The following is a 15,898-nucleotide window of genomic DNA, read 5'->3' on the forward strand; positions in this document are numbered from 1 at the left end:
GCTCAACTATAAATAATAATTAAAGAAGTCTGCTAAGTCCCCGCTCTATTACACACCGTCTCGCGTACATCTTGCACAAAGATCCTCCCCCACCCAAGCTTGGAAGTTTCTCCGTGTACGAAAGTCGAGCACGTAACCACGTCCAGTTTAATATTGCATAGGAAATACCCTTGGAATTTATTATGGGAATCTCGTTATGTGGGCCACGAGATTTTCCCTCTCTCTCGTTGAAGCTCCAATTATTACAGTCACCTTGGTGGAAAACTTAAAAGGAAAATTATAAGCAATTTCTTGAAGAATTTTCCCTATTCTAAACAAAAGAAAAATCCCCCAAAAAAATTCTTTTTGCAGATTTTTATTTAAAATAGTAATTTAAAACAAAGAACATTGTGTTTGAACATTATACACAAACCAAGGGAGCAATAGAGGCTCTGATAAGTGAATTTGGTACCTTCATAAATTAATCCGAATGCCCAAGAAAATTGTCACATAAATTGCTACGACATCCAGCTTAGCTTCAGCAATTTGTGTTTATCTTCAAGAACACACAATTTCAAGGGACGTTGTGTTGAAGTTTTCCTTGGAGTGGGATGGTCTCCCCCACCGTACTCACAGTCTTGCAAAGAAGTCCGCTGTATCCCCACTAATGCATCCCCTTAGGGAATGTACCAACAGCACCCTCCTTTGAAGAATATCTCCTTAATTTATATTGCCATCATCCACCTTCCTCTCCTCTTCCCGCGCCAAAGAAAATGAAGAAATGCCTTATGCTGGACAATGCGCGGGAAAAAGGTGGAAAAGCTTTGTTTTTCAACCTCAAAAAATTCCCATGATTTACTCATGATATCTTTGGGCAATTTGTTTAACAAAACATAATGCATTTAGCGGCGCAATGACAATTTTTTTTCGTTATCAATGCGAAATGATAAAGTGGGTGAGAAAATGCTTTGCGTGGGCGAAGGAGTTAAGTTTGGTGAAAAATAAAGCATAATTTTCAGCTTAAAATTATAAATAACACACAATAAAACAATCGTAAATCACCCGAATAACCTAATCATACTTAAAACTTTGCTCTCACGGAGAAAGGGTGGCGGAAGTTGGTGGGAAGATGCTGCCGGGAAAATTTAGTGGGTGAAATTTCTCATAAACTTTATCCATTAATTAAAAATCTTCACATATATTTTCATTTCTTTTGCACACCCACGCGCTCTTTATGTGGCCATCACTGTGGAAAAGGTACCAAAATACAAATACTTTCACACCGAAGCCACTGAAGCCATATCCCCCGCGTTGTGCCGTGAAATCAGGAGGCGAAAGATCTCCCTTTTTTTGGTTCATTTGACTCCCATCAGCAATAATTCATCGTACAAATCCACATGAAGATTATCTTTGGAAAAATAATCTCACCCAGAAAGGAAGGCGCGCGCGATGCCTTTCAATGGGGTGATGGAAATAAATCTCAGGGAAAAGGAGCACCACTCACCCCCATCCCGGCGGTGTGATATGAATGAGATTTTCAGATGCGGAATAATGGGAAAATTAAAACTTCTCAAATCCAAAAACCTCCCTTAAAATCGTGTCTTGAGGTGTTTGCAATAAATAATATTTTATGTCGCTTTCCTCTAGCCCCCGGAGGTGGAAAATGCTCGGGAGATGAAAATTCTTAATCTCTCCTAACCCCATCCATGTGCCATGGCGCTCCACGGTATAAGGAAATGTGTCTTTTCCGATAAAATACGACCACGAAGCATGAATGTTATTATAAGATTTGCTTGCCATGGGGGTGCCACACTGTTGTACCAAGGTGGGTGCCAATGCCTCCTAAACATCCCTTTCCTCCTTCACAAGCTTTCACAACTAATCCCCAATTTTCCCCACCCACACACGCCCACAAAGTTCATTTTGGGCAATTTTCTGCAAATTTTTGCTAATGAAAGTGTTTAAGGGAAATTTTCAATGGATCACCCCTTAAAGGGGTTAACAACCCTACATTAATGTCCTTCCAAGTTCTTCATTTGATAATATCAATTGTCGCGAAGAATTCATAGATTCGGTATAAAAGATAGTCGAGTAAATAAAATTTTATGGCGAATAATCCGAGTTTTTAAGAATAATCCTAATCGTGGAGAATGATCCGAAGATTTTTATTCTAAGCACCTCTTTCTAGGTAATTCGCGAATTCTTTTTTTAGTCTTTCAGTCGGAAATTGTTGAAAATATTTTGTAGGGGAACATGGCCCAATTTGAACCTCCAAAGGTCCACGCAGAATAAGAAAAAAATTCATAAAATGCTCTTTTTACTTCCATAACTTTCTACATTTAAAATTTTATCAGTTTTAAGTAAAAAAGGATTGAAAAAGGTCTTAAGAGGTCCGAATTGGGCCACGTTCCCCTAACTATTAAACTTTTCTCTTTTAACCCTTTAAGGTCCACGATTAATCTAGCGAGCTGATTGAACTAAAAATAATTTTTAGAGGTTCCTTTGTGCTCAAAAAAAACATTTTTGGCAAAAAATCCTAACTCAAAAATTCGGTTTTTCGTCCTTCCTGATCCTGTGAGTCCTTGGGGATATCCTTTTGTGATCATAAAAAGATCAGGGATTGTAAAGACATAGTCCTATACTAATTTAAACTCAATATTTATAAAATAACTATACAAAATAAAACATTTTCAAAATCGAGCCTTTGGATCAGTGTATGAGCCAATGGACCTTAAAGGGTTAATAAAAATAGTAAAAATTAAAAACTTAAAGACTTAAAGACTTAAGGGTAGATTCTGATCTAATTTTTTTCTTTCTTTAATTCATCAGTTTTGTAAGATTTTTAGTATTCTGGAAAAAATCTTAATAGACATTTTATTTGTTTCTTTAATCGGGTTTTTGAAGAAAAATTACTTTTCCAGGGCTCTTTAAAAATCTTTCTAAATATTTTCTGGGACAACGAAATCTTTGTTTTTCGTTTATAGAACGACAATAGAACGATTCAAAATCTTCAAAGTCCTATCAAAATCTGTCAGAATCTTACAACAACTTTTAAGTTGTTAGAAAAGAAAAGATTTTTATCAGAATCTATCCCTAAATTGATTTTTTTATTTCCTGAAATGCATAAAAATAAGACAATGAAAATCTCCAATCAAAACCGCTTTTCAGTTCAAATCTAACACCATATTATTCGTTTTGAGATTTCGCCTAAATGAATACTTTCCAGATAATTTGAAAAAAAAACAGAGAAAACTCTTAACGATGAATCTCAAAAAAAAAAGTTCCAAAGAAGAAATGAAAACTAATTTAAAAAGAATCACAAAAAAAATCCTAAAAGGAAGAATGAGAAAAAGACGAAAGTTTCCTCTAAATTTTCTTCGTGTAGAATAAACTTCCGGCTGAGATGCCCGAAAAAGCTTCAAAGTATATATGGTGAGAAAATTGATATAGAAAATGTATGTGAAAAGATAACACTTTTGCCATGGTTGGGTGTGCTTAGAGGAGAGAGCAGACACACAGGCGTGGTTCATAGCTGCGGGGGTGTATGGGTGGGTTATTAATCGAAAGTTTTAAATCATGAGTGATTTTTCTTGGCGCCGCAGCCTCCACATGCTTTATATGTTGGCGGGGTGGTTGGCAGAGAGTAATAAGTTTAAAATTTATTCCCAGCTCGCCATATTTCATTGTTTAGTGGCTTCTATCGCGCAATAAATGATAATAAAATGGTACCCTGGAATCACCCTCATGAGCGACTCCTTTGCATTGAGCTTCCGTGTGGGTTATAAAGCAACAACGAAAAGATATGCAGATGGAATTTGATTTTTATTTAAACACTCCTGACTACGGCAAAGCCACATTTCATTTCCGGGGGAGAGAGATTGATAAAAATTATTTACAATTTCGCTGGGATGTTTAGCATGGCAAGAGAGAGAGAGGAATTCACGCCGGGGGGATGAAAAATGCCACGAAGGAGCATCCACGACGCAATTACCAGTGATTCTCCTTTTGATCTACGTCCTCCACCACATTCAACGGGAGTTTCTTCATGCTCCTTATGCTGAAGAAACTGGTGGAAATGTGGACCGAGTGGGATTTATGATTTTGGGCATGATGGCCGCACAAAAGTACAATCATAAATAACTCAATTAATGTCAATGCTAGAGAAAAATCCCACCATGAGTCGTTTTGCCCACGCATAGCATAGCGTTCTGGTTGGAGAATGATAAAATTCGACCAACTAATTCGACAATTAAGTGGGATAAGTCGCAAGATGAGGACCTCAAGTTAATTGCATCTTCAAAATCCTCAAACGATATCTTGGACCATTTCACTAAATATTAATTCTCATGGCCATACTTTGGGGCCAAACCACCCCCGCTCACAGACCTTCATATTGCCACACAAACCCTCACACACCTCACACCCTCCGCACAGCCCATTATGGGGTTGGCACTTTCGCCCATTTCTTACACATTATTATTAAGAAGCGGCATATAACAATTTCATATATCTTAAATAAATCTCTGCCGGGAGCTGGAGGAAAAGCCCCCGATGCTCGCTTCATGGGTGGGTTTTCTCTTAAATATCGCACTGTAGCATATAAATCAATTCGTATTAGTTGAATTATTATTATCATGCCTATATGTATATTTCACCTCTTTTTCCCCTTCGTCGTTAATATTTAGGCTAAGTACGGTGAACCACCCCCCAGCCCCCGTTCCTACATAACGCCATTAGACAACTCCTCTCTCTCTGTGTGAGGAGTGTGAATCTCTAACAGCATCCCATCTACTTTCACCCTCCTCCACAGCCCACATTCTGATGTTTAGAATGGGGAGGGGGTTGAGGATTTTCCAAGAAGGAGAAGAATTTAACTTTCTTAGTTCTCAATAAGGTTTAAAATTAAACGAAATGTGAAGAAGAAATTAATTTAAAACTCCAGAGATTTGTAATAATTTTAAGGACAGAGATTTGATAATTTGCCTTTCTTTTAAAATTTAGTTTTAAGCTGTGGGTGGAAGGTAGGGAATTTGTATTAATTTTAACAAATTCGTTGATTATAAAACCGAGAAAACCGAGTTTATTTTTATTTCATTTAGCAAATTAATAAAATATTATTATCTCACATTAACCTAATTTTTTTTTACTTAAAAGCAATTTTCATAAATTTTATTTATTAAAAAATAATAAATAACCAATCATTTTTGAAAATTTCAATTAAATCAGTTAAAAAATCCTTGAAGTTTGATGGAGATTTAAGCTTGAATTTAATTTTTATTTTTGAACTGAGTTTATTTATTCATTAGCAAATTAATAAAAATATTACAATTTGACATAAACTTTTTTTTTTACTTAAAATCATGCTTAAATATCCATCAAACTTCAAAGATTTTTTGACTGATTCAACTGAAACTTTCAGCAATGATTAGTTCTTGACAATAGAAAGTTTGTCTATTAATCAGAAATTTCTAGTTCATACAGTCTTATGAAAAATCTTGAAGTAATTATTTTTCTGCTCTATGAGGCAAGAAAAACTTACCTGATTTAATCAAACTTAATTTTTTAATTTTCTCGGGCATTTAAAGATGAATTTTCATAAATTAAGATCAAAGATAAGATTTCCTATAAAAAAACACATCTTAAGGAAAAATTTAAGCTTAAAATGAAAAAGTATTTTTCATAGAATCTTTTTATAGCTATCCCATTTCTCTGTTATAAATTGCCTATTCAGGAAAGAAAATTTTATTTGTTTCTCATTTTTTAGAACTAGGTACCTAATTAATTTTTTATTGATTTTTGAATAATATTTAAATGCCTAATTTGAAAATTTCTTTGGTCAGGAACTATTGTTTCAGAGAATTTTTTTTTCTAAAGCGAAGGGCCAACAGAATTTTATGAAAGGGCACTTAAAAAAATATTAAAAATTATTTGAAATTTTCAATATTTTCAAAGATTCAGAAAATATTGAAAAATCGGATTTTTCTTCACAAAAAAATAAATTATTATCTGTCTGATAGAGAATTACTGAGTGGAATTTTTTTTACATGAAATTAACTAATTTTAAAGGCTTTATTTTTTCAACCTTAATGTTATGCTCTTGAAAGTAAAAACTGCAAAAATATCCAAAAATTTGATAAATCCGTCTCAACGGTCTTTTATCTTGTCATGCTAACTTAACCCCCTTTTAACCCCTCACCTCCCTGTTACTCACCTTGACAATATTATTGCACAGAATTTTAGCATTTAATTCTAAATAAAATGAAGGGCAACATACAATATTCTAGTGGAAATGCGTCAGGAGCAATTGTTGAGAGCACACCCACTCTGCTGCACAACCCTCGGTGGCAGCGGAAAGAAATTGGATGGGAGGGCTGCTTTTGAAGCGAATCGAGAACTAAACAGATAAGAAACGGATGTTACGTTACTCTCGACGGCTATGTCGGAAGTGCAAGATAATTCTGTCTGATGAAGAGTGCACATGAGATGAATTTTCTATGGTTACAAAATGAATGGGGAGAAGTTTCAGGCATCCCAAAAGGCGCATCCCCCGGTAAGAGAGCGAGAGATTTCTGTCATCAAATGTGATGCCACTGTCTCGCCAGATTTTTCACATTTCCATTTGGTAAGAACCCCCCGCAAATACTTTACCTCCATGGCACACGCGGGGGCTTTTTTGCGGTGAGACATTTGTTTTGCTCGCAGAAGCACATTTTGTGCCACAAAAGGCACGAAGAGACGGTGAGATTTATCTAAATTTGAGAATCTTGAGTAAACTTTTATTCATCTTTTCGCATCCTCCACTAAATCCTCCCAGTTCAGCGGATAAGTGTGGTGTTTGTTGTAATATATAAATTTAAACTGGCTGGCGAATCAGCAAAAGTTCGCCGTAATTTATTTTTGCTCTCATCTGACAATAATCCTGATTTATTATCGCACAAGGAAGTCGTTCTTTTTTGTAAATTTAATTCCCAAAGGTTTCGAGAGATTTTAATACATCATGCGCGCCATGTTAAACCATTTTGGAGAGGATTTTCAGGAAGTTATGCTGACACCCTTTGTTGGTGGTGCGGTGCTGCACGTGAAAGCCAAAGTGAATGAGCCATAGGGTCAATAATTGTCTCATTTTATTGATCGATAAGTTACACTGGATTTCTTTTCTTGCATTTTTAGAGCTACGGAAATTTATTTACAAAATGTTGAAACAAAACAAAAAAAAATACAATATTGCACAGATTCCTAGGAGAAATAAATGAATTTTTGAACTTGAAAAAAATTTTTTTTTTGGGAAGTTAAATTGTTTTTAAGATTCTTTCGTAAGATTTAATACACTTCAAGTTATAATTGATATTTTTTTTTTTATTTTTTTACAAAGTTTTTACTCACTTTACTAATTTAAATTGAGCGATTAAACGATTAAGTTAAAAGCATAAATAAAAAAAATTTTAGTGTCATAAAATGGTTAAAAAAAAATCGCATCCAAGCTTAATGAAGTTTATCAAAATCGGATGAGATTAAATTAAAGCAGAACTTATTAAGTTTGAGACGAAATAAAAATTATAAGATAAAATTAATTTTCTTTCTAAACTTATCAATTTTATTGAAATCAGTGACAACATTTCAGAAATTTTGAAATTTTATCAAAATATTTTAAGCATTTCTTTAAGATTTTAATAAATATTTGAATCAGAAAATTATTTAATTTTCAAATAAAAAACGTACCAATTGAAAACGTTTTTAACCATACCAAAGATCAGCTCAAAAAAATATTATTCATTTTAATAAAAAAAATTAAAAACATTCAAAACTCATTATTTCTGCTAAGAATCTGCAAATTAAAAAAATCTCTTTCTCCTCACAATCCAATAACAGAGGTCATTGTAAAAGGGAAAACTATAATACTTATATGTATATATAGCATTATGTAATTTATCCTAAAGCGATGTAGCATCATCATCCTCATTATTTACTTCTATGAATTGTAATTTTGAATGTTCATCCTTTCAGTAAAGCTTATTTAATAAGTTAAGTGAATTGGAATTAATATTTCATCTACGTAACACTAAATGTATATAACGAACTTTTCCATTAATATATGGATTATTATGTATATATCATATCATGTAAGAATTTTTTTCTTCTTCACTTTTAGTCACTCACCTGCACTACCCTCAATCTCCCAATGTTTTTGTTTTGTTTTCTAGTTCTTTGGTATGCGATCATCAAAATTGATTTATACGTTAAGTTTTTATACCTACAAATTACCTTCTTTTCACTTATTTAGTCAAAAAAAAAAACAAAAGAGAAAATACTTTAATTAACTGCAAATTGTACATGATTTTCATATCTTACAGAATTTTTCACATATCAGATTATTCTTCCTTTATGTTTCAACCGAGATGTTCAACATCTCAGTCTCACTGCGTGTATTTTGAGGGTTTTACTATTCGCGGAATAAAGTTACTATTTTTTTTTAAATGTTAAATTGGGGATTTTATATTGCTAAATATCTTTGCTCCGCATGCCGCGGATAGTCCACCTGTGTCCAACTTACCGCTGGATTTAGGTGCCGGAGTAGGTCTCAATTCAAATCACGATCGCTATGCGGATACAGTGAGGTCATCTTACGCTCCTCCAGCTCCTGTTGGAACGTCGAACCGAGACTCGAGAGCTGTGCCGTGTCATACAGGGACATCTTGAGGCGCTTGCATTTGGCTCGGCGATTTTTGAACCAAAACTGGACATTTTTGCTCTCAAGTCGAGGGAACTTTTGTCTGGAATTTCCAGAAAAAAAATTCGGATTCGTTCAGATTTATTTATTTTTTTATCTAAAAAATCATTTTTGCAAAGATTCTAAAAATCATTTTGTTTTTCAGGGACTCAAAAAATCAATTTTTCAATTTGTCAAAGATTTAAAAAACTTATTTTTCAAAGATTTAAAAAATTCAATTTTTCAAAGATTAAAAGAGTTTGCCCAAAAACACTTGTCTGTATAAGGAAGTAATAAATTATTATTATTATTATTAAAAGAATTTGTTTTTTAAAGATTAAAAAAATACAATTTTTCAAAGATTCTACAAAATCATTTTTCAATGATTCAAAAAATAAAATTTACAAGGATTCATAGAATTTGTTTTTGAACGATTTAAAACATTCATTTTTCAAAGATTCAAAAAAATCAATTTTTCAATTTATCAAAGATTTTAAAAATGAAAATTTCAAAGATTCAAAGACATTGTTTTTTTTAGAGATTCAGAAAAATCATTTTTTAATTATTCAAAAAATTCAATTTTTCAAAAAATCAAAAAACTTTTTTTTCAAAGATTCAAAAGATCCATTTTTCAAAAATTCAGAAAATTTTTTTTACAGATTCAAAAAACTTATTTTTTAAAGATTAAAAAAAAATAATTTTTCAATTTATCAAAGATTTAAAAAAATCATTTTTTAATCATTCAAAAAATCAAATTTACAAGGATTCCTAGAATTTGTTTTTCAATGATTAAAAACATTCATTTTTCGAAGATAAAAAAATCAATTTTCAATTTATCAGAGACTTCAAAAATCAAAATTTTAAGGATTCAAAAAACTTTTATTTTTTCAAAGATTCTAAAATTCAATTTTTTAATTTCTCAAAGATTTAAAAAAAATCAAATTTTCAAAGATTCAAAAAATTCAATTTTTCGAAGATTCAAAATATTAATTTTTCAAAAATTCAAAAAATATTTTTTTTGTACAACACAGGAAAAGAAAGGAAGAAAGAACTCACCTGTATGGCATGCGATTGAGATCTTCGGTGTACTTCAGAATTAAATTATGTGAGGGATGAGTATTCATTGCAAACCACTGCTCAAGCTTCGGCACCTCCGTGACCGGATCAATGAAGGTTCTATTCCTCTTGCGCCTCTCGTCGCTGGACAAACTCGACAGATTCAGCCCACCCTGTGTCAGGGAACTCGGGCTTAGGCTCTGCTGCTGCGGATGATGGGGATTCTGCCCCATGGCCGTGGGAATGTAGTGACTCATGTACATTATGGAATGGGAGAACATTGAATTGGGCACCATGGGGAAGGGTAGGTCTCTCCGTGAATCCGGGGATGGGGATCTGAAATCTTCCATGGGATTCACATCGGAATCCTCCATGTCGAGATCTTCGGATTTTGGGGAGGTTTTCGGTGAGTCACTTCGTGAGTCTTGAGTGTGGTTGGTGCTGTTGTGATTTGTTGTCTGATTTGCATCACCGGATGTTTGCTCTGAAGCACCATTTTGGGGTTTTGGCGGTGGGCTATCGCGATCGCGTTCCACCTTAACGGACGACGTGTCACGGTCATCACTCACAGGTGAACGATTTCGTTCGTGTGTTGTCAGCGATAGAGGGAGCTGCAATGGATTTTATTTGTGCGATAGATGGCGTTGCTCAAGCATAGGGGAAAGCGCTGGTTAACTCACCTGTGGAGACGGTGGTCTGTCCAGATCATCATCGAGATCATCGGAGTGCTGGGAGAGATTGTCAATGTCCTCAGAGGGGATACTGTGGGGACTCTTCATATACCCACTCTGGGACATCATGAGCCCACTTGTCCCACTAAATCCATTACTCATGCTCTGGCCACGCAGCTCAGCGCGCTTCTGAGCAGCTCGTGCATTCTTAAACCAATACACGACGTTATTCACATCAAGTGGCTTCCGCCCACGACGCGATTCAAGGGCATTCAATTGGATCACATAGGATTGGATTTGCTGGCGGGATGGATGGGGATTCTCCTGGAACCAACGCTGTAGCTTTGGTAGCTCCATTTCGGGATCAAAGCTCGTTCGCATCCGTGTCTTCTGGCTGGGGTACTGCGAATGCACCGTCTGCAGAGCCGGATGAACGATCATGTTGTGATGTGGCTGATGATGATTGTCCAGCATCACGTCGTGGCTAGCATGCAGGTGTTCGGCTGTCTTGGAAAAATCCAGCGATGCTGCTGGTGGATTGACAAAGGGAAGGAGTTTGTGGGCCAAAGGGTTTGTTTGGGGAGACAATTGACTTGACCACCACGAATCAAATTTGCGACGAATATCATCTGCTGCTTCCGCTGAAAATGGGAAAGGGCTCTGGAAGGTGTTTGAGCGGCACAACTGCGACAGAGTTATCTGTTGAAGAAGAATATTTCCATGGATAATGGTCCTGAGCTAAAGATTTGGTGGAAAATGGGTGGAAAGGGTAGGAAAAAAAATTGAACAGACTAGTATTCGAACCGAAGTTGTTTGCAATGGAACAGTGATGTCTTTAGCTTAAATCTCTTTGAATCTTCAGCAACAACATCAATTAGTTGAGATGAAAATCCTTCGGGGAATCGGAAAATCGGAAAATCTCCAAGAAAATCACACGAAGAAGATTTATAACCGTTCTACATATGAATAAACATTGTCAGAGAGATTAATTCTCAATATGAAGGCCCCCACGCCATACACATGTGGCATGGGAGGTCTCGGAAAATTTAGCATCCCCGGGGAATTTTGATTATCCTGATCCGATTAATTATACATAAAATGATATTAGTTTTATCGGGGAGCAATGTCGGGGAATGCCTCATGTGTCTGTGTATCTTTTGATCTCTAATTTATTCCCCAAGCAAGTAATCTTATTAGTCTCCGGGTGAATATAAAGTATTTAACACAAGATATTTTACCCTCCACCCCCACGCCGCCCCTTTAAAAGTGTCTCCAAAGTGTGATGTATATTCAATTTCTCTCTTGATACAACCCCCGCGTGCATATCTCAAGGAAAATCCCAAATCTCTGTGAGGAAAACCTCGTTGTAGATGGGAAAATTCAATGGTGGTCGGCAGTGTGGAAAACATGTTTGGAAAATGTTTATACAACTTCTTCCACGCGGCATACCAACGTGATTTTCCATGGCGTCGCGTCGATTTTCCACCATCCCCCACCCCCGTAGCACTTTGTTAAGTAACAATGTTAATGATTGCGGATTAAGATGGAAGAGATTTAGTGCCGAATTAATTAGATTCGGAAGAAATTTTAAAATAATGTCAATATTTATCTTTTCTTACAATTGTTCATCATCTCACCGCTCTCTCCTACCCTTCGAGGGGAAGAAAAGCCCCAAAGAGAGTGTCCATAGATTAAAAGAGCACGAGATTAGCATTGATAAAATCCTCGTAAATGGGGGAGAGTTGTGGGTGAATGGAGATTTTCAACTTTAAAAAGAAAAGGAGGAAGAGAACTCTTACCTCATCGAGTGGGCAGCCAGAGGAACGCAGGAGTGCATGAGATTGTAGGATGAGTAGCCGGAGGAGTTTGTCCTTAATCTCCGACAGAGTCGATGGCTTCGTGCGTAGAATAACAATCCTCAGTGTGATCACAGATGTCAATTCACCCAGAACATCTCCCACAGTCACAAGGGGACTATCGCAGATCTTCTCCAGCGCTAGTGGCTTCCAATTCTTGATCACAATACTCCCTCGGGCAGTTTGGGATGTTTCCGGGGAATAGCCCAACCGCTGGAGGGCAGTATTGACAATATTGCAGAACTGCGTTACAGCAGGAACGATCACATAGCTATCCATTTCAATGTTGGACCTCCTCTTCCACGGACCACGAGCATCGGTACTCAGGGATGATTGCAGTGAAGCCACAGACTCCACGATGCAGTGTAGAGGGAGGGATTTTGCTGCAAAAAATAAAGAGAAAAATGTTCCTCTTAAGAATAATAGAAATTTAGAGGGAGTCCCTTGGCAAATCCTAAGTCCTGATTTATTCTTGGGTAGAAAAAAGTCCAGAGAGCATGAGAATTCTTCCGTGGAATGAAATTTGCTCTTAAAGAAATACCACTGAATATTTATTAGGGGATAGAGAGTAAGCTAATTTTTTCCATTAATCAGAACTCAACACATTTTAATTCTGGTTAATGGGCGTGAAATGTCCGGAAAAGTTATAAATAATTGCAAAAGGATGTTGTGATTTTTGCCATTCCTTGCACCATCAATTTGCCACTAGATGTCACCCTGAACAGGTTAGACAATTTTATCTAAGAATCTTACCCAGAATCAGTGAAAATCATAAAAAATTATAAATTAGAAGAAAATAAAAGAATTCTTTAATTAAGAGAATATTTAAATTTACGCAAAAATTTTTTTGTTGAAGCTTTTAATCAACTTTCATCAGTCATTGTGTTGAAACTAGCGTGAGACACTTTTCTTTGCTTTCCCGGTCGTCGCTAGGGGTAGAAAATTTCGTTTAATGACGAAAGAAGTGTCCAAGTAATTAAATAATATAAAATTATTTTGAATGAATTTTTGTTAAATAAAAAAATTCCCCCACTTCCAGCCACTGAGGAAGGTCCGGATAAGGGTTGAAAGCTTTGGGAAGTACGTCTTTCTTGGCGACCGGAAAAGCAAATAAAATTTCATCAGTCATTCTTCAAAGAAAAAATAATCTCAAATAAACTTTAATGCAAATTCGAATCATTTCAAACACAACGACTGAAGACATCCCATTCCAATGGTCACAGATTGAAAATACACACCATCTTAAAAAATTTAAGAGTACTGGTTCGACGAGGAAAGGAATTGCTTTGTATATATACATCATAAAGCATTGGAAATGCACACAAGAAAGGTCTTAAGAATCCACAATGGGATTAAACCGAAGCTGTTCTGTGGAAGTTTTCTCTGCTTATGAAAAATCATTTGCATGAATCAAACCTCCTTGCACATAGATAGTGCGGAAAGGCATCATCTAATGATGGATGGAAATAATTAATCAGCATAGAAGCGAAATATGATGCACGCAGGGATTATTAATTCCTTTGTGAATGTATTATGGTGCTATGCAGGAAAAGAATGTCAAGAAATAATGATCATGACATTTTTTCCTGACATTTTTTTTCATTCCCTCTCACTCCCACTAATGTATTTTCCTATCTTTCGTCTTTCTCCCACGCATGGTGACGACATTTTCATCATTCTTTTCTGTGCACTCAACATGTTTTTCATTTCGTATTATTTTCTCAGTATTTGGGGATATTTTTCCATGAAAAAGTGAAAATGGGCTTTGCTGAAGTGTTCTCAGTGCCAGGAAAGCCGTGAAAAGTGGAAATTTATGGTCATTTAGCGGCCAAATATGTGAAAATGCGCGAAGTGAAAAATCAAAATATTCTTTCCCTGACCAATTTTTACGGGATATTTTTCTGTATTTTCACGACACAAATCACTTCCTGCAGGTTTTTTGGACTTTCCCACAGGTCATCTGCAACACGGAAGGTCTGTGTGGGGGGCAGGAAAATGCTTCCTGGGTGGTGGAATCCCACCTGAACGCGGAAAAAATTGGTCCGGGAGTGAATGTTTTGCTATAGAAACTGCACAGTTTTCACTTATTTGGCCAATAAATACCCCCGATTTTCCACTTTTCACACTTTCACAGGCACTAAGAACACTTCCACAAGCCGCTTTTCACTTTTCCCGAGCTAAAATATCACAATTTACAGAGAAAATTGCAGAAAACTAACAAATACGTTGACTTCACAAGAGCTGGAAAAAGAATGACAGAAAAAAACATGTTCTTGCGACATTCTTTTTCAAGCTCTTGCGTAGTCAACACGTTTCTTATTTTTCGTCAATTTTCTCTGTGAATTGTGATATTTTATCTCGGGAAAAGTGAAAAGCGGCTTGTGGAAGTGTTCTTAGTGCCTGTGAAAGTGTGAAAAGTGGAAAATCGTGGGTATTTATCGGCCAAATAAGTGAAAACAGTGAAGTTCGACAGCAAAACATTCACTCCCGGACCAGTTTTTCGCGTTCAGGTGGGATTCCACCACCCAGGAAGCATTTCCCTGACCCCACACAGACCTTCCGTGTTGCAGATGACCTGTGGGAAGGTCCAAAAAACCTGCAGGAAGTGATTTGTGTGGTCAAAATCTAGAAAAGAATCCCGTAAAAATTGATCAGGGCAAGAATGTTTTGATTTTTACTTCGTACATTTTCACATATTTGGCCCATAAATGACCGTAAATTTCGATTTTTCACTGTTTTCCTGGCATTGTAGGCTCTTTAGCTAAGCATTTTCCACTTTTCTTTGGGAAAATACCCCCAAATGTCGAGAAAATTCAAGGAAATAAAAACATGTTGTGTGCAATTAAAAAAGCATGCCATGAAAAAAAAAATGTCGTCATCCATGCGTGGAAGAAAGACGAAAGATATGAAAATACATTAGTGGGAGTGAGAGGGAATGAAAAAAAATGTCAGGAAAAAATGTCATGATCATTATTTCTTGACATTCTTTTCCTGCATAGCACCATTAAGCATGAGTTACTAAATACCCCAAATGAAAGAGACAACAAAGTACAATATTTTCCTACCTTGCTACGCCATTTAAATATAAATCTAAATGCCTTTTTGATGCTTGCACAAGGAGAAGTCTCTGCCGCCCCCCTTCAATGGGTGGCGGGGAATTTGTTCAAGAGGCAAAAGTGCTCTGCGACAAATCTCTTAAATTGAAAGCACAAAGGGGATGTGACACGGAGAAATAGTTTAATTCGTCGTTGAATTTGAGGAAAATCCTATCAAAAGCTCCCTGACAACTATCGCACACACAGGTAATGCATTTCTTCTGTGCGATACTATATATAACTCAAATGAGCTTCATTATTTGGGAATTTTCAAGGAAAATTCATATGCTAGACTTCTCCTTAAATGAAAATAGAGCATTACATCGTTTAAAGAGTCTAAAGGAAAAAAAATGTTTTTGTGAGAAAACTTTACTTGGAATTGAACCCATGAAAGTTTGAATGATTCAGATCATTATGAGTTAATCTAAACATAAATCTTTTGCTCTTAAAATTATGCAAATAGTCTGAGAATTTAAGACTTTAAATCATCAAAAAACAATAAAAGAAAATTACCAAAGAATAACTTCTTTTATT

At 35.8% G+C, this 15,898-nt stretch overlaps 1 protein-coding gene across 1 annotated transcript in view; it reads right to left on the minus strand.

Annotated features, from left to right (window-relative positions):
• Window positions 1-7,083: 7,083 nt before the first annotated feature.
• LOC129791827 (homeobox protein dve-1) overlaps window positions 7,084-15,898 on the minus strand; it is a 49,917-nt gene continuing 41,102 nt past the window's right edge. The window contains exons 3-6 of the mRNA XM_055830374.1: window positions 12,213-12,652; window positions 10,423-11,112; window positions 9,743-10,353; window positions 7,084-8,750 (exon numbers count right to left, since the gene is read on the minus strand). Coding sequence (XP_055686349.1) covers window positions 8,558-8,750; window positions 9,743-10,353; window positions 10,423-11,112; window positions 12,213-12,652 — 1,934 coding nt within the window. The 3' untranslated portion in view covers window positions 7,084-8,557. The remainder of the gene's footprint in view (window positions 8,751-9,742; window positions 10,354-10,422; window positions 11,113-12,212; window positions 12,653-15,898) is intronic.

The sequence above is a fragment of the Lutzomyia longipalpis genome, chromosome 3 (assembly GCF_024334085.1).
Source record: "Lutzomyia longipalpis isolate SR_M1_2022 chromosome 3, ASM2433408v1".
Classification (NCBI taxonomy): Eukaryota; Metazoa; Arthropoda; class Insecta; order Diptera; family Psychodidae; genus Lutzomyia; species Lutzomyia longipalpis.